Below are 20,417 nucleotides of genomic sequence, written 5' to 3'. Positions count from 1 at the left end.
TGGGAAGTGCAAGAGTGGCACCGAGGCGTGGGGCATCTGGCAAGCCTTCCAAGAAGAGCAAGCGCTATTCTAAGGAGGGGGGGGGGGGGCAAGTCGGATCGCTCTTGAGGATGCAGCGGCTGAGTATCCATGCCGGTATGGATCTCTCACTAGGGGTTCTTCCCCCGGTAAGTATCTTAATCAACATCGGAACAGTAAATCGTCCGGTGTTGGAGTCTGAGAGATTGTTATATATGGTACTGAATGATATAACCAAAGCTGATGTTAACACCCAGGTAAAAAGATCAAATCAACTTAACCATCAATAAGAGCAAGCTGCTGCAAATCTTCACTGAGATTGCAATGTTAACCATATTCCTCCTCTCTTGAGTTATAAAACTGTTATGTGCTGGTCACATTTGCCATACTATAATATTGTTGTTTTGCTTTACTGTATTTTTATCTTTACAAATGTAATATATTTCAAGTTGTAATAATTTGGTGATTTTAATCATTTAATATTTTCTAGCTATAATCATTTGGTTATAGTTATGTGTTTGGTAGTTATAAATGAATCGAGTTTGTTCTGAAAATCTTATCCACTCGTATATCTTGTAAAGAGCAGAAGACACCTTAGCATTGGGCACTATTCATTCAGTTCTTAATCATTATTATTATTTATTACAAAAGGTACCAAGAGGAAGGTACTAGTAAGAATCTGAACAAGGGCGCATCAGGTGCATATTCTGCACAATAGAGATGCCACAGGACAAACTCTACAGAACATCCCAAGGAGGAGTTCAAGGAGGAACAAGTTGCCATGGTTACCCATCCTGACTGAAGCTTCTATTCATACAAAATACATTAGACATTTCCTCCAACCTGCTGACTATCCAGAAAGGCTTGCATTTTCTAGTGGCGGAATAGAAGACCTCAGATTTTCCTTAGTGAGCTATCGGTATGTGATGAAGCCACTATGCTATTAAACCAGAACAAAATACCAGAAGACTTTGGATAGTGAGTGTGGATAGGTATGCTAGGAAATAACACCATACATGGTTTCCACTTTCAGGGACATGATAGCTGTAGAGAATACCAACACATGATCAATTAGAATTTTGTGGTACTCGGGTTGCGCGGTTCTCGATGCAAAGCGTCGGCCGCAATGCCTCCACTTTCACATGCATCATTTTCACTTGGGTAATTTCACTTGGAGCTAGGGGTAAAAAAATTCCACAAAAAAGATCTACCAAATTGGCATATTTTGCAATGAAAACTTGGTGACATTTGAAGACAGCCAAATGCCACTCCTCCGCCAAGTCACATCACTATTCGCCTCTCACCAGTTCCCAGAAATTGGACAGAATTTTGCAATGAAAACTTAGTGAAATTTGAAGACAGCCAAATAATTCATTTGTATGATATACTATAAGTGCATACCGTAAAACCTCGATAGTTAGCATATGTGCTTACTATCGAGCTCTTTTGAAAACATGCAAACATGAGACCCAAGTAACAAAAGTGTAAAGGGTTTTGAGCAAATCATCGATACACATAGTTATATGTAAACAAGTAAACCTGCAAATTTGTGTCTCAGCCCCATTAGCTCAGTTGGTAAAGTGCTAGACTTTGGTACATTTCATGTTTTCAAAAGGGCTCGATAGTAAGCACATACCGTATTTCGTAAAATAAACGCCCCCGGGGGCGTTACATTTTCCCAAGGGGGGGGCGTTTATTCAAGGTCAATTTTAGAACTATAATTCCCGTTAAAATCATTAGGTAAACTTAAAATTCACGCTAAAATGACGAACTTTGAACTAGAAACACTGACTTCTGGTTCACTTCCGGGTTTCCAATCCAGATTTTCACCAATTATTGACGCTATTAATGACCATGCATGTGGGCAACTTGGTAAGCTTACTACACAAGATAGCATGGAAATATCGGCATTTTTGAAACATCTTGGTTGAAAAAAGTGGCGGGCCGTTTATTTGAGGGGGGTGACTATTTGACGAAATACGGTATGTTAACTATTGAGTTTTTGCAGCGTATTTACTTGATTTCTTGTTGACGACAGCTCTGGATTGAGTGGAAGGAAAGGTACCGCTCTGTCACCACCACCACCAAGACTTGGCTTCTGTAATGATGACCATACTGTGTAGAAGCAAAATCAAAATACAATGAACACAATGTTTTTTATGGTGACAACTCTGGATTAAGTAGACTAAGAAAGGAGTCATCTGTGTAAACTTGGTTTACTTTTGTGCACTAAGAAACAAGCCAAAAGTCAACAATATACCAGTGCAGAAATGAAACCATTTACAACCATTTCCCACACGATATCAGGTGTTGGTTTCTCCCCTCTCACCATACTCATTGAACTTCAACATTTGTGATAAAGCAAAATCAGTCGTAAGTCGGATATATTGATTTTCAGAAATAGCCAAACGAAGACAATAATTTCTTTTATTGCATATTGTTTTGGAAACACTTCAACCGTTCATATCTTTGGAACTAAATGTTCATTATTTCAATGGGGTTTTCTGCAAAATGTAGATTTGCAAATGTTTTATACAATCATGTAAAAACTGAAAATTGAATATGCCCGACTTCAGACTGATTTTGGTTGATCACACTACATTTGAGGGCTGATCAATCAAAATGATCTACACACCTAGACTTCAGTGAATATATTCATCAGGTTTGTAAAACATATCAATTAGCAATTTTCGCTTGACAAAACCAGTAAGTGGGTCATATGTGTGACTTAGGAAATAAGTGCCTTCCTTTCTATTAATGGTCTTTGTCCCCCTCTTTCTGATCTCCATCACTTCTCTTACTTCTCTGGATCTTCTTATATGCTCTTTGCCAAGTATCTTGGAGTCCTCCCAGTTGTCGAGAAATGGTATTTACCCTTCTTTCTCTTCCTCGTACGTGAATTTTACAGTCTGTTTTGTCAACTTGGTTTAGATGATCAGTCCTAAGTCACGTATATGACCCACTTTTAAAGACTTGAGACAAGACCAATCACAACCGGTAGTCAGTTTCCCGGGAATGTGGATCAGATGGTCACATCTGATGAAGTCCTTCGACGTGTAGGACGAAATATTAGAGTAAGTAAAAACTTAGACCGTCGACCCATTGACAAATGAGTGCAAAGGTGTTTTTTTGTGACCAGGCTGTGTAACCTGCATGATATATTTATAGGTTAACAACACAGATCTTCAAGGAAAAAAGGATTTTTTTCTGAACTTGGTTAACTTATTTATGGTAGGTCTTTTTTAATTAGTTTTGCAAATTTAATCCCCAAATGGTGTTTTTTTTGCTTCGAACAGGGGAAAAAAATTGCCCATTTTAGCCCCAAAAGTGCACATTTTCGCACGCTTCATGCATTTATTCCACTTTTGCCATATATTTCATCAGATTAGCTTCAAAATAGCACATTTTTTTGCGCGCATTTGTGTCATAAACTTTTTTTCCAAAAGAAATCTACACCACTGTTCCTGGTGTCCAATATTTTACACTACAAACTATAGGACCAGGAGCCATCTTGGGGACCAGGAGCTCATTTGAGGCTGGTACAGGCATACTTAATATAAGGCCTGGCCAGAATTAAAGCATGCGTTCGACAGGTGTACGCACACACAGCATGCTGTTTGCGGGTAGAACCTCCTTTTGAGATGACCGTGCGATCATCGAATATATAGTCACACTCAATACCAGTATTTGACTGTACTTACTTGCATCTAGTTCCCTTCTGTCGACCTCATCATATACATCCATTGCTAATTCTTCAAACAAGTGATTGCTCAGCTGTTAGATAAACAACAAAATTTACACAATTTAATCACAACCCATGCATAGATGTTGCAGAGTGTTCATATAGACCACTTGACATCATTGTTTAATCAACAAAGGCGAGGGACTGGTCTATCGATATGCTTGAATGAACCACTACACTGTTCGGAATGGCTTTATGAAATGTGGTGGGCGATTTAAAATGCATGTGCCCTGAGCAAACTACGATGCGTACACACACTGCAGGGCAAATAACAATGGAAATTGTCATAATTCGCACGCTGCCAGGCAATGACATCACATGTCAAGTGGTCTATGATAATCATATTTGATAATGCATAACTAATCTTGTGTGACTGTAAATTTATCATCTCACTTAGAATATTCTCAGACAAGATGATTAAATCGTAATGATTCATAGATTATGCAACATTGAACTACACAGTCATGTGCACTTACCATGCAATGCTACACAATTGGTGCATTTTGATTTTTAGTTGTCAAAAAATTACATTTACCTGGTCAAAAAAGAACCTGCAAAAACTTTGAATCATAGTAGGATGCTCTTCCCCCTCCCCCTCACTTTTTTTTAAATATAAATCACATACTAAAAAATATTTTTGAGACAAAGTTTATTGCCCTTACATACACTAACTGCAGGTTGATTAGGCGTCTTCTTTTGTCTTAACCCCATAAGAACTACCTGCCGATTGTCAAAAAGAATTTTTCATTATCAATTGGACCAATCAGCAACATTGTTAGAATAATTTCACCACGCAAAAAAAAATGGGGTGAATTATTTGCAAAGCTCCATTCTGATTGGTGATTAAATTGAAGATATGACATAATTAACCAATCAGAGGCAATGTTAGATTGGCAGGGAGTTAATGAATTACCGTACTCAATAACTTACTGCTTGTAATTTTTCCTAGCTTGTTCTGCTGCTTCTGACCTATCTAATGAGCTATCAGCCATTTCAGGGATGAGAAAATGTTGACTTGCATGGGAATGATCTGAAAATAGAACAATGAAGAAAACATGATAATGAGAGGTAACCGTACATAGTGTATGCACACTATTCTATTATACAAGCTACGGCAAAATGTACCATACTGTTTAGCCTCACCTTCCCCAATTCATTAAAGCCAAATCAAGACAAATTTCTGTAAGTATTATCTTGTAAACACATACCTCCACCCAAAAAGGTCTTGAATATATTCTGTACCTAAAATTTTTATACGAGCATGTTCTTGAGCTCCTGTGCTTTTTGTAAACCTGGCATACACTGCACAGAAAAAGTCTGATGGAAGTGTAGGGGCACTTTGAATAGGATTCATGTGCAGTAAACCTGCTTACATTCCCTTCAATTAAAGATGATGCCTGTAATAGGGCCATGTTTGCCTACCATCAGCTAACACTTATTGCTGAGAAAGGGTTAGGGTTGTGAAAGGGTTTTGCACCACATGCACAGAACACCATCAAGTTGAATAACCTTTCTGTTATGGAGATATTGGCCATTTTTCAACATTTGAACCTTGTGAAAATGATTTATCCATGAAGTATGCAAAGTATACACTATAATATTCCTATTTGGGAAGCCTGTACAGGTACACCGTCACCAAGCACAGTACCAGGGAAGTACCAGTGTAGTACCACTGCTGGTGGATTCAGTGCAGTAGCAGCATTGATACTATGTGGGTACTTTGTGTGCACCAGTAAGGTACCGTGGTGACGGTGTACCTGTGCAGGCAGCCACAATAAGAATCTTGTAGTGTAGTTTAATTACACTGACCAATAAGACCATTGGCAAATAATTAATGAAAACAAATTGTATCCACACTGATCAGGCATGAGTCCATAATCTACCAGCTGATGTCTCCATGAAGAACAGACTACCTTTTATTAGTATAATGAATGTCATTACCTGGCCTTTTTCCACAAACAAAGAATGTGAGCCTATCTGTGAGTTCATACTGACTGTGTGTGAGTCTCTCTGCTAAGTCAAGGTGACCTCCTTCTCTGTAATAGCAACAATAGAAATAACATAAAATAGTCAATTACAAAACACTGCTTAGAATGTCCGATATCTTCAGATGTTTAGCGAGTTCATATACTGGATATCTCTACTCTGGTAACAGTGAAATTCCCACTAATGTCACCCCGTCAGTGCACTTGCATATAGCGTTGAACCTTCTGTCAACTGAACACAAATGCACTGCATCTATATATACCTTGTAATATGAAACCTCTGGCTTCCTATACGTTTAGGTGCCTGTACTTTGATGTGATGTGTGGGTGCTATTAGATGTGTAGTGCGCTATAAGATCATTGCTCATTCAGTCTGTCATACTCACAAATAACATGCAATGGGGTGTTCCAGTTGAAAACCATATACCCCGTATGAAAGACACATGTGACATGAATCTCCCACACCGGGAGTATGAATTTCAAATGGAGTTACCTGAATGGGTGACTGCATTTCAAATCTACACCCCTGTGTGGGAGATTAAGGCCATGGCTTCCATAAGGGTGTATGATTTTAAAATGGAATAGTCCAAAGCATCGGTTGGCATGATCAATTGACCAATGGCTTGTGAGTTCCAAAGTCTCCTAGAAGCAATGTTTAGTTCATACTTCCAGGAGCAGTAACTGGCCTCATAGGCCTTTTGCAAAATTTGTTATTTTGTAATAATGATTACGGGAATAAAACCTTTTAATTGATTGACTGATTCATTTTTAACAATCGCATATTGACAGACAACTAAATATTATTGCCGCCAATATCAGGCAATCTGTATTCCAAAATATACAGTTCTTGTGATAAACTTAATTGACGCTTTTGCTACCTCCTGCTTCGGGATTATGCTAAATATTAAATGGGGAGATTGTGTCTCAAATGATACCATATATATGCCATAACTAACATGAGCCTTTAATCCACTGCCTAAGGAACTATATACATGTACCAACTGAGATTCCTTGAGTACATCCTTTGCCTGCCAGAAGATATGATCAACTCAAGGCTAAAGAAGACCTTTACATCCACACTGGCATTTGCCCCCGCCACTCATTCCCCAGTCAGAACTCTTGCCCACCCTGTTGCCCCGAAAAAACCCAAAATTACGAAAATTTCCACTTTTTGCGGCGGTAATTTTACACAAAATTTGTTGATTTTGGACCCCCTGAAATTCACTTTTCCCCTAATGCCCCCGAAAAAAAAAAAAAATTCCTGGCGCCGCCACTGGACATCCACACATGTAACCTACATTCAATGTGTGCTAGGGTATGTTGAAGGCAATCAAGCAGAACAGATAGCAAGAACAAAGATTGCTGTTTTTGATGAGCATGGAGAAATTTTGTGGTCCCCTGCTTAACAGCCGAAGGAGGATGATGATGATGATGATGATGATAATGATGACGATGATGATGATGATGATGATGATGATGATGATGATGATGATGATGATGATGATGATGTTGATGTTGATGATGATGATGACAGTATACATATGTAAACAAGGCTTACTTTGCTAAGTCTGCTGGTGTTTGTCCATTTGTATCTAATGCCCCTGGATCAGCCCCATATGTCATCAATAACTCACACTGCAATGCTTGGCCCTCTTTACTAGCAACATGAAGGGGTGTATTGCCTCTCTCCTACAAAATGTAAATCAATTCAATGAATCAATTAGTTAATTAGTCAATCAATCAGCATGCAAGCTTAGATACATGTATGTACACTATGGTGCAAAAATGGTCCTGCAAGAACATGTAAGCAGGTTGACTGTACAGTACTTGAATCCTATTTAAAGTGCCCCTACACTTCCATCAGACTTTGTGTGCAGTGTAAGCCAGGTACCTGCCTATGTAACCGCATAACCAGCAAAATGGAGATAATTGAGGCATGTAGCATGATTAAGTTCCATTTTAAGGGTTACAGTGCCCAGAAAATCTGTGATGAAATAAAAATTCCTTTTCCAAAAAGCAACAGTGACATATCATAATCACCATCGAAGATAATTTTCATTTCATCATCGATTTTCTAATCACTGCAACCCTTCAAAAGCAGGATCTTAATAACACTGCTTGTCTCAATTTTCTCAATCTTGCAGTTTATGCGCAGTAACTGAGCAGCAGGTTATTGGCATCTAGCACCACCTGTAAAAAAGTAAACATACTTATGAGACCATTTTTGAACCATAGTGTACATAAGGACCAGTGATTGCACTGACAAAATTTCATTGATATAGCTCTTTCACTTCTGGGCGATTTGAAAAACTTTTTGATACGCCCTTGTATGTTGTACATGACAAATTATTATGCAATTTAGACAAACTTGGGGACACTGCAGCTGTCTAAGACTTCAACACATAATCGTGAGGTAGCTTGTGGTTATGGGTTCAAATCCTCGCAGTGTAAACGTGTTGAGCACATAGGCAAGGCTCTTCACCCCTATTGCCTCTACCCACCCAGATGTACAAATGGGTACCGGCTTTAATCAATGCTGGGAAGGTAACAGACTCACTGAGGAGGTGTAACGATCCCCAACACATAGGATATGTGACATGATCAAGGGGAATGAGTCGGATGTCACTAATATTGTTTTTGAGATATTGGCAAAAATAGTGTTCATATTCTTTTGTTTTATAGTGTTTTCAGCCATTGATAAATTGCTCATAACTCGGTAACCAGATGTCTGATTTTGATGGGGTTTGCATCAAAATGTAGCATTCGTAAACTGCCAGAAAATTATGTAAAAAACTTCTAATTGAAAATTGCCGACATGTGACTCATTCCCCTTGATCATGTCACATGCATTTTTATGGATATATGCAAACTTCATTCTTTTGTTTTGTTTTCCAAATGACCCAGTAAAAGCACCAAAATCAGTAAAACATCAATGAACTTTTAGCTAAAACTGGCTGATTTTACATGCATAGAGCAAATCTGGCTTAGTCAGGCCCGTAAAACAGGGTGTTTTGTTGTTGCCTTATTACAAATTATGCATTATTTTTACTCCTGATGAGTTTGATGTAAGCATTTCAAGGGAACTATGCCTGGCTCTCCTTAACCCCCTGAGCACTACCTGCCGATCTAACATTGGCTCTGATTGGTCAATTATGTGATATCTTCAGTTTAATCACCAATCAGAGAATGGAGCTTTGCAAATAATTCTCCCCAATTATTTTGCGTGGTGAAATTATTCTAACAATGTTGCTGATTGGTCCAATTGAGAATGAGAACTTCTTTTTGATCAATAGGTAGGAAGTTCTCATAGGGTTAAAATTGTTTCAATTTGATCATCAAGACTCTCATGAGTCTTACATATATTAAGAATTGCCATGTACTTACCACATGAAAGAAATTTGCCTGTGCTCCCAATGACAGTAGCCTGAGACATGTTTCCAAGTTGCCCGTTCTAACACTAGAGTGCAATTGCTGATCAAATATGCAAGAAAGATACAAAACTTGTCAATAAAAAGCTGGCGTGTGGATTAAAAGTACAGCAGTACATGTAAGTACTGATACCCTATAGCCTCATGTATGATAGAGTGTGGTCTTTGCTAGGTGCAGGGGGGGTTTAACCCCAAAAAATGATTTGGTTTGGTAACTCAACTCTGCAAAGAAGATTTCAACCCTACTAAAACCACTCCAAAAAAGAAAGAACATGTTTGCAAAATACTTGGAACTCCAAAAGAAATGTTATAAAGACCACACTGGTATGATACTACAAGATGCATCAAAATGTTTGGTACCCACCAGTTTCGATATTGATTGAAAGGCATGCCTCTTCAAAATGCAACCTTGAATCATCTTGATATGACCACAAATTGCCGTTTTCGGACTCTTAATAATGTTTATCTACAATTCTATTACCCCCACGACCCATTATTCAAAATCGCGCACTGTGATTTGTTGAAACGCGTCACGTGACAGACCATTAATTAGCGATAAAGTGTCAAGGGCAACGAACTTTATGTTCTTCTATCATCACAGCGCACAACAGAGCGCACAGCACACCTGCTTATGTAGGGGAGAATGGAATGTCAGGGGTGTGTTATTGTATGTGCATACCTGCTTATAGGGGAGAATGGAATGTTAGGTTGTGTTATTGGAATGTGCATACGCTTTGGCTACGCGTATGCGCTCCACCTTGAGGTAAACAACTTGAAATATTTGGGCAAAAATGTGATATTTTCTCTTTAAATCACACTATTTTGTGGTAATAGAATAGGTATATAAAGGGTGCAGCATTATCCTTTACATAAATAATGTGTCCTCGGCAGTAAAAGCGTTTAAATAATGGGTTCGGCTGCCTCACCCATTATTTACGCTTTTACTGCCTCGGACACATTATTTTCGTAAAGGATCATGCATTACCCTTTATTTCTTAAATAAGATGGATCTAATGTTGCATTTTGATGTATCAGTTTTGTCCATAATCTCTAGGAACTGATGGGTTCTAATCATGTTGTTACAGCCTGTATATGGTGAATCAGCCATAATGACATGTTCCTCATAGAAAGGTATATGAGAACTAAAATAGTATACGGTACAAATATGTACCTTTTAATGTACCTTTATAATTTAAGTCGGCAAACACCCAAAATCAACCAAAAATTAGTCTTACAGCACAAGTGTTACAAAGGTTAGCAAATGTAGCACTTTGCATACAACATGTGGGCATGTGGCCAAACAATCCAGAGATTCACTTTTCCCTTCTGAGTAACATACATGTACAAACATGGCTAAGTTCAGGTCTAGGAAGAGGTGTAACATGAGCTACATAATAGACACATCTCTTTGGTCAATCAGCTGCTGAAACATGTCTTTAATTACCCTGGTACATGTGGTCACAAATTATCATCAATTATATCTTTAATTTAAGGTACGTACAATCGTACATGTGAACAGTTATTATCATCAATTGTATCTTTAAAATATGTTTTAAAGTTTAGGGGCCTGAGCTTTTGATCCTAGCAGGATCTTTATCAAAGGCACTCTAAGATCCTGCTAGGATCGAAAGCTCAGGCCCATAAAACTTTGACATTTTACTTAACAGGCTATTTTTGTGGATAAGCAGCTTACAACAGCTCACTTCTTAACGTTTAAAATATGTTGAAATGAACATTTTTCAAGTCCACTTCCTCATAAAACCTCATTATTATAAGTTGAGTCCCTTATGCCTGCATTACTGATCAGTAAGCCCTTTGTGCGTGTGATGCAATCAAACAAAATGCGCTCATTGTTAAAATTTATTTTTAAAATGTGGGCAACAGAAGTCAATTATCAGTTTAATTTCAACATTTTGTGGCGCCAAGATATTTAATTCAACAAAAGATTAATGAATAACTATATTTTTGATGAGCAGAAAATAAGACTTACTTTGCTTAGATCCACCGTGTCTTCATCTTTCAAGCGATGCACAAAGTCTAGTCTGGAATATTTGGCTCGGATAAAATCAGACTTGAATGGACTGAAATAAATAAATAGAAACATAAAATGATGATCATGTTTTGTCTGAAGGTACGGTTTGGTGTTTCAGTATCTGATTTGACAATCAAATTTTTAAAATATACATGTACGAATAAATTATAATTAATTTTGTATTTATATAGTGCATTTTTCCAGAGGTTTCAAAGCACTGTAATTTTGCTGCAACTGGTGAGTCATCAGAATGGGATCTCATATAGGCTGGTTGCAGCCGATCCCAACGCAAACCTACATGTACCTGCAGTTTTTGATAACAAAACAACCGGAGGAATCCCAGAGAAAACCTGAGACAGCAAGCATGATCAGGATAGTGCACATATAGTCTTTGGGCACAGCTGAGGCTTGAACCTGTGATTCGAGTGGTGCAAGGCGAGGGAACAACAGCTGTTCTAACTCGCTCCCGAGTTGGGAGCGAGGTTTGGGAAATCAAGTTTCCTGGGAAGATAAGCCATATTTCTAACAAAGATGGCATCATGGCAACATTTCCTACAATTTCTCACATCTTTTTTTTATTTCTGAAAAGCAAAGTTCATCATTCTTTCTTATGCACCAATCCTCACCATAGCCCTAAATTTAGTATATAATACTCAATAATAGCATGAAGGAGTAACCCAAAGTTCTCATAAAAGACCTGTGGCTAAGTGTTGGCAACCGAGGGGTCTCTGGTTCGAATCCACCCAGAGCAAACAACTTCTTTCTTTGTTTTCTCTCTTTATTCCTCCCTTCTTTCCATTCAGTCGCCAAAAAGCCCTTCGGGTGTTAGGGTTAAGCTAGTTTCATATGTATGGTATTGATAAATACAAAATTGGGCCTGTCGTTGTAGTGAGATGGGATTTTAAAAAGTACAAATAAAGCAACAAGAAAAGTAAAAAAGTCCTGTTCCAAATTTAAATCAACACTATCCATATTTCCATTTCTTCCCAAAATATCCAATAAGTCAATTCTAACCAATTATTGTTCTAATTTTACTCCTTTATTTATTATTTCCTCCGTTGACTTTGATAAGGTTATCTGTTCAATATACCCCTAATCAATATTATACCAAATTTACCTTGCATTTATTTATTATTTCCTTGTGCTTGATCAGATAGCAGCTGCATATAGCCCACATCACACCTACACACAATGTAGTCTGCAACATTTTTGGCTACTTCTACAGGATGGTTGCTAGGCAACCATTAGGCAACCACATCCCTTATACCCCCATGAGGAATGGTGTAAAGAGTTAATGTCTCTACGTTTTGTTTATTTTTATAGGCTAAAATCACTTAAAATGTTGGTTGAGAAACATGATTTTTCTTCTTCAAATATTGCATTCCTATTTCAGCAAGTTCTTGTAGCTCACTGTGTTAAGGTCAAACAATGTTGAAAATTTTTTGTCATTTTTGGCACATTGCTTTAAAATTGATCCAGACCTGATGGCTGGTGCAACAAATTAAGTAGTGCAGCGCTAGCAATATACAATCCAATTCGAGCAAAGCTAGCGGAGCGTCTAACGATATAGGGTCCAGGGGCCTGCTTGAAACCATTCGTGTACCATATTCACTATTACTGCAGGCCTAATTATTAAGTTATTGCTTGAAACATAAGTGTAGAGGTTCCAATACAGAAGCCAAAACAGGGCTCAGTTGTTTGTTCATGCACAGCAGGGTGTCTATGAAGTTGGGAAATTTTGCAAAATGAAGGTCCATATGAAGGCATTTTATTAAACCTGGTGCAGCGACCACCTGACCTGTCGCATAGATTGCGCCGGCCCTGTGATCAACAAACTAAATTCTTATTCAGTTGGTGTGTCTTGTCAAGAATATACACAATTTGATTGGTTTTCACCTAGATACATTACTACTCATAATATTGCCCATCCCATGACACGATATTGGATATGCAAAAGATTTATTCTCTAACTGAAATCACCTTCAATATGTAAATTTCTAAGAGCTTCTATACATGTAATATCTCGCATTACTTTTCACAATATTACTACTCTCTGAATTTTGAAAAAAGAACCTTAAACCTTTCATTCAAAAAGTAAGTTACAGCTCAGCAGTGTAGGAAATAATCAAACATTTTTAAGGGCAATTCAGGCCCATGGGTTTGAAAATCTAATGGCCATCATGAATCTTTTAGGGTCCAAATCAATTGTAATATAATGTAATGTTACACTGGTCCACATTTGTTACACTTTGCAAAACTTCAGAATCACAAACAGGGTTATAGCTAGGTAAATTTTAGTGCCGGGTGAAATTTACATGAAATGGTAAAAAAATTGAAATTTTGATAAGAATTGCTAATTTTTATACTGATTGTTTATTGATTTTGAAACATTTGAGACTGGAGTGCTGGGTATTTGGGCTTTAAAATTAACTTGAGTGCCGGGTGGAAATTTAGAGTGCCGGGCGGGTCCACCCACCACCGCCCAGCGTAGCTACAACCCTGCTCACAAATCAACAACAAGTAATGTCAAATAGCAGGGAAGAATTATGTTGAATCAGCAATGGTAGCGTATCAGCAGACCTGTACACAATGTAGTGATTTTAACTGACTTTTGGCCTGATGTGAGACCCCACCTTACTTGTAATGCTGCCGGTCAGCATCGCCTTAAAACACTTACTGTAATGGATCTTTTGGGTTTGGTTTTCGTTTGCCGCTTCTGACTTGTGATGGATCCAAGAGTGAATGCTCCCATATAGAATTAGCTCCATTGCTGACAAGGGCATGCACCATCTGTATGAGGAGGAAGAAATTAAAATATAAGACGGAAGTCAATATTATGGCTTATAAAAATAAGTGCAAGAAAATGTGGTAAACTTGGCACTGATACTTAAATATCATCTATATTTAGTTTGCTTTGAAATCAGTAAAAACTGTTGGCTTGTCCTGGAGGGGGGTACATAGCAAATATTTTTACACATCATGCATATAACAGAATGTGTGAATAGATGTTGTTATGTTTAGCATTTAATGGTGAAAAAATCTGATTTTTAAGAAATTTGTTTTCTTTTTTATTTCAAGCTATATGGTAATATTTCTTTTCTTCTATCATCCAAGGATAGAAGTCAAACATATTATTCTTCTGTTTTGGGGTATTTTGGCTGGTGGGAGAAATGTATTGAGAGGATGCTATGAAAAAAAAGAAAACACTGGTTGTGCATGTGTACAATCTCTCTTACTTCAGTGCCCCTTCCCTGCGGCTTGTGAATACACACAATGACGTCCTAGATAGTCCATCCTGACATTTCCAAACCAATTCTATCCCCTCAAAAAAGGGGTAAATCACCCTCTCTCATGTCACTTACTGACTAAACTTTATCACTTGTTCCAAACTTTATTTGTTTGAGGAAAAGTGAGCCAATCATATTTCAAACATCCGCTGAGGGCCAAATACACCTCTATTACTGACGTTTTCAATTACCTTTTTTAAATATCGTTGGCTGGTGCCGAATTGGGATATTCCAGTTGGAATCCATACACCCCCTATGAAAGACATTATCTTCCACACAGGGAGCAGGGATAAGATTTTGTCTTGGTTTGCGAGAATCAAAATCCATCATAGTCACTGCGCTTACTGTATGATACAATGACAGAACTTGATTCTCGCAAATCTGAATCTTACAAGAATCATTACAAGATTTGATTCTATGATTCTCATCGAAATCTAGGCCCTGGGGAGTATGACAAATGGGGATACCTGAATGGGTAATTCCGTTTGAAATCTTCACTCCCTGTGTGGGAGATTAAGGTAATATCTTCCATTGGGGGTGTGGATTTCAACTGTAATAGCCCAATTTGCTTCATGGGCTGCCTGTTGAGAATCCTTACACTAAACTCTATTGGGTTATTCCATTTAAAATCCACACTACCCCTGTGGAAGATTCTGGGAATATCTTCCACAGAGGGAGTATGAATTTCAAATGGAATGAATACATTAGACAACTGCATTTGAATTTCATACACCCTCTGAGATAGATTCAATCTGAATCTTCCACAGAGGGAGGGTGATTTTCAAATGGAGCTGCTTAATGTGTTCATTCCATTTAAAATTCATACTCCCCCTGTGGAAGATATTTCCAAAATCTTCCACAGGGGTAGTGTGGATTTTAAATGGAATAGCCCATTGCACACCATCTACCATGCATCATCCATCATTACTCTTGTCTAAACCATACCTTCCTTATATTGCTCAAGGTGTTACTAGGATACAGTAAAGTCTCACTGACAGATTACTTCCATGCAGTCATCTATTTTAGGAATTACACAATTAGTCCCAATAGGAAGTTGAATAGGTGCGGATGGAGTGCCTGCTTGCATGCATGCCCTATTGCGAACCTCTACACTTTTACACCACTATTATGCTAGATATTTTGTTTATTATTTTGGATGGATGTACATGTGTTGTGCCTTCATGTTTTCTATAATTGTAAAAAATTATTTGTATTATTATTTTTTATGTACTCATTCAAATCACTTATAAATAGCCAAACTGTTCATCCAAACAAGGTTAAAAAACTTATAATTTTATTTTTAAAAATTAGGTGCAGTCATCATTAGTGCAGGAAATTCAATTTTTGGCATCATGGCTACTGGATTTGAGTGAGAGTTGAAAGTTCTAATCAGCTCAGATGGTATGCGACATCAATATAAATGAATCTTTATATGTGGCTTTTCTCTTCTCTTTATGAAATGGTCCTATTTGTTTGCTTTATTTCTTTCATTTGTGTACACAAAATTGCAACTTTTGATTTTGTTTCTTCCTTAGGTTTTAGATCACCATTTCTTTACTTCTCAACCAATTTCAACAAATACGGTCTTATAATCATAGCTTAAGAGACAGGTAGTGGCTGCTTGTTTTAATTTTGACATAATTTGTGTTTGTTTAGGATATACAGGGGTGGACATCACATACATGTAACTGGTACCTTAATTCTTTGGCTTACTGTGTAGAAACTCAATTATGACCTGCATACAAAGTAGCAATGAGGGTCAACAGACATAATTGACAATGATGATGGCATTGTTATCCTTGATAATTAAAACCTGTTTACAAGATCCGTCTCAAATAAGATCTGGAAAGTTTTCTTCCTGTTATACCACGCTACTGACCTACATAAGAGATATATAGGTCAATAGCCGTCAATTGTTAACATGATGAAGGTGATTCGCCTAGAAGTAGTGATGTAACAGGATTAATTACCATAGCAATAGCTGAATACAATTTTTTAATGTTTTGCCCTGCACTATTAGTAGGCTCATGGAAATAAGAGAATTATTCTCTTATTTCCATGGTAGGCTGGACTCATCACCTGTCATGTCTGTGTATGTGTGCAATCATAAAAATACATACCGTTCTTTTCAAAGACGCTAATAATCGTACCTGTGTGAGTGATGTCAGCATAATTTTTAATTTCTTTAGAATTATTATCCAGGTCTTTATCTAATTACCTATTCTTTGATAATCAATGGTGCGATGCAGAGTTACAATATACATCTAGTGCAGGGCAATACATTCAACTTGTATTCACCTATCGCTATGGTAATTAATCCTGTTACATCACTACTTCTACAACAAATTATAAATGAATTGTTTTTGACAAAGCAAGTGATGTGTGTGCTATTGCCAGCCACTAAACATAAAGACCTTCTAAAGTTGACTAATCTCTCTTCATCAATTGATGAATTTACACACAAATTCTAAAAAAATATTTCATACATAATTTAAAAATTTTTGTACATAAAATACTTTGACATTTGGTGTTTAATTTTGTACATTTTTGTACCGAACATAATTTAAACATAAATGGAGTAGCGTAGAAGTCTTAATTTTGCTTTCAACTAGTAAAAACAGTACATTTTCCCTTGAAAATAAAATTTGCAACAGTGAGTTTTAGTTTTTGAATTTTTCCTTGTTTGGATTGTTTTGTTTTTTGGGTTTTTTTTCTTTGTTGTGTGTTGTTTTGTTTTGTTTGGTTTTTTTTCTGTTTTGTTTTTTTTTAGATACTGGAACATTTGACTTACATAATACACTGCAGTTTCATGCCATCCCTCCTTGAACTTGAGTTGACATTTTGCACAAGAAATGCTATTTTTCTATCATTTTTACTTACCATACACATTCATAATAACTTACAGGCCTTCCAGTGGTAAACACTTGCGACAAACTGGGTAATTTGAAAGGAACTGCTGTCGGAGCATAAGCATATAAGCCGTGTCCTGTTTATCACTGCAATATGGAGGAAATTGTGAGGGCTGACAAAACTTATACAATTTCTCTCTCTCTCTCTCTCATTCCACAGCGGTACGTGCCACATTTGCACTATTCATTTATTTGTAGGGTAAAGCATGGTTACAATTTTATGTAGTCAGGCTTGGAAAAGATTTCTATTTTCAATTCCAAACAAACTAAATTTCCCACCATTTCTAATAATGTATTTCTTTATTTGTAGAAGTAAAATTTTCATCAAGGAATGGTTTTGAGAATTAGCCTTTCTCTCCAGAAATAAAAATTCTTGAGAATGAGCTTCCTGAATTTCCTATTTTATCAAACATGCAGGCCTCGAAATAAGGCGGGCATGACTTTTCCACGTTAAATCACTCTTGATTTTGATCGAATTGGAGATATAAAAGAGATTAAAAAGGAATGATTCCCCAGGACTGATTCTAATGACAATGTTTTTTTTTAACAAATCAATTCAAAATTAAATTTTTAAAAAATTTTAAGGGCCTCAGGAATTCTGGCTTATTTCAATGCCTGCAAGCTAATGCATGTCAGAAGAGTCCACAAACTTAAACAGTGCATGGAAATTATATTTTAAATTAAATATAGTATTCTTTAAAGGTTACATAAAACATAAACATTGAAGCTATCAATATATCGGTTGCTACATGTATAAACTACATGTGTACCTGTTTGTTGTGTGCCAAGGGATATACATACAGACATTGTGAGAGCTTAATTTGGTCCTTCTGCTTGTCTGGTAAAATATCACAGATCACATGTGGAAAACATTACAGGCCAATTACTAAAAACATACATAGTGTCATCTCATTATCATACAATGAGTATAATGAGATGATGGGGAACTTGCGGTTCAAATGCATTTTATCTGTGTTCTTTATGGAGTCCACTGAATATGAATTATAAACATTGGATGGTCAGTCAGTGGTAGGATGTCATGTGACACTTAAACCAAAACACATAGAACCAGAATCCACCCCATCAACCCTTTCTAGTATTCTCTGTGAACCGAGGACATCTATACCAACTCAAACTGAGGACACAAACATTGAAAACTTAATCGCCAAACTGTGGACTTTTTTACGCCGGTTTGACATTTACAGGTACAGGTATTTCACCCATAACCGAGGCCCTTTTTTAAATGCTCTCAAGTGCGTATATGTTTGTTGCCCTCTATTGAGCAATCGAAAAACCGTGGACATACTCTGTTTTTGTGTGTCCGCTGTTACTGAGATTCTATGCACCCCTACATTGTACATGTGTGTAACACGTGGTTGAAGCACTATACAAGTTCCATCATCATCAGAACTTCCCTTCTGGTGAAAGTCTTCCTGTTTTGAATCCAAACTTGCCAGCCACTGGGCAGGGAAATGTCGCAGACTTACCTAAACAATGTAGTCTATTATGTTAGCTCCTAGCTATACAAATTACATAATGTAGGGCAATTACCATTGCAATAAACCTCATCACATGATAGACTTAGATCAGCAAAGCTGTACTTGAACTTGGGCAACACATGCACAATCAAATGCATATAAATATTAATATTTGACCATGATTTTATATGCTTAGAATTGTTCGAAGTCTGTGACTTTAATGACAGTTACTGAATTTTTTGAAAACATGCAAAATAAGGGTACAGGCTTTAAATTTAGTGAATATTTAACTTTTTCCCCCAGCATAGGTTGAGCGAAAGGATTAGGATTGAGCTATGTTTCAACTGGAATAACAAAATAATATATTTTGCATTCTAAAAAATTAGTGCTGTATTATTCTACAATCAGAAGTAATAAGTATATAAGAAAACCTCCCAACAGAGTTCTATGATACTCCATATTTTCATTCTTTACATTGAAAGTTATGCTCATTTTACTTTTGTATAGGACTTGCTTTACTTTTGTATGTGACAATCCATAAGGAAGCCAGTGTTAAGTTGCAATTTTGAGTATCTTATTCTTAGATTATTTTAGTTAAAATCTTCATAAACAAGCTATATTGTTTATCAATATCACCTGTCATAATTTAAATTGCTTGGAAATTAGGTGCTCAAAAATCTGTTTTCCTCTTGAAATTCCTTTGTTTTTTATTAATATTTGCAAGGTTTATTGGTCCATATATTTCACTGAAATTGGACTTTACACTAGGTTCATGGTGGATGGTCACATATACATTGTATACAAACAATGCATTTTAGGTGAATAGCACATTAACTAGAAAATTCGCTGAACATGTATAGAGATGTTCATATCCTATGGTAAATTCAATGCTGAACATCTCCATTTACTAAAATTTTGAAACTATTATTAAATTAAGTATGAACTGTCAGGAGCAATTGGAAAATTCTACTTGAAATCCATAAACCCCCTTTGGAAGACAGGGGGTGCAAATTTCAAATGGAGCCACCCCGTTCAGGTAGCCCCATTTGAAATTCACACTCCTTGTGTGGAAGATTAAGATCATGTCTTCCATAGTGGCTGTATGGATATGGAGTTTAACTGGAATAGCCAGCCCATTGCGTCTCTACAGCTCCTCTTAACATGCACCTGTAAGAGTACTTTAGTGCTTCTTGATGACTCACAAAACTCTTGTACACTTAAAGGTGGTACTACACCCTTGATAAATTTGTGGCTATTTTTTGCATTTTTCTCAAAACTAAAACACACTGGTAACAAAGTTATGTATATTATAGGGCAAGGCATCCAGTTACTACATTTGAATTTCAGTGACTCAAGACAAGCGGTATGTTATTTATGATAAGAAAAGAGGTACTGCTACAATGTACCTCATTTCTTTTAACATATATTAAATGAACCACTTGTCTTGAATCACTGAAATTTCAGTGAAGTCATTGGATTCCTTGCCCCTATAATATACATAACTTTTGTTACCAGTGTGTAGTTATTTTTTGAGAAAA

General features: G+C 36.9%; 1 protein-coding gene across 1 annotated transcript in view; it reads right to left on the bottom strand.

Annotated features, from left to right (window-relative positions):
• The window catches only part of LOC140164317 (ARF GTPase-activating protein GIT2-like), a 73,007-nt gene that overhangs the window by 39,750 nt on the left and 12,840 nt on the right, over positions 1-20,417 (bottom strand). Inside the window, 8 exon segments of the mRNA XM_072187592.1 lie at positions 2,036-2,133; positions 3,720-3,792; positions 4,687-4,790; positions 5,702-5,796; positions 7,304-7,434; positions 9,130-9,216; positions 11,164-11,254; positions 13,883-13,995. Coding sequence (XP_072043693.1) covers positions 2,036-2,133; positions 3,720-3,792; positions 4,687-4,790; positions 5,702-5,796; positions 7,304-7,434; positions 9,130-9,216; positions 11,164-11,254; positions 13,883-13,995 — 792 coding nt within the window.

Source organism: Amphiura filiformis, chromosome 11, assembly GCF_039555335.1.
Source record: "Amphiura filiformis chromosome 11, Afil_fr2py, whole genome shotgun sequence".
NCBI lineage: Eukaryota > Metazoa > Echinodermata > Ophiuroidea > Amphilepidida > Amphiuridae > Amphiura > Amphiura filiformis.
This window is presented reverse-complemented; position numbering and strand designations above follow the sequence as displayed.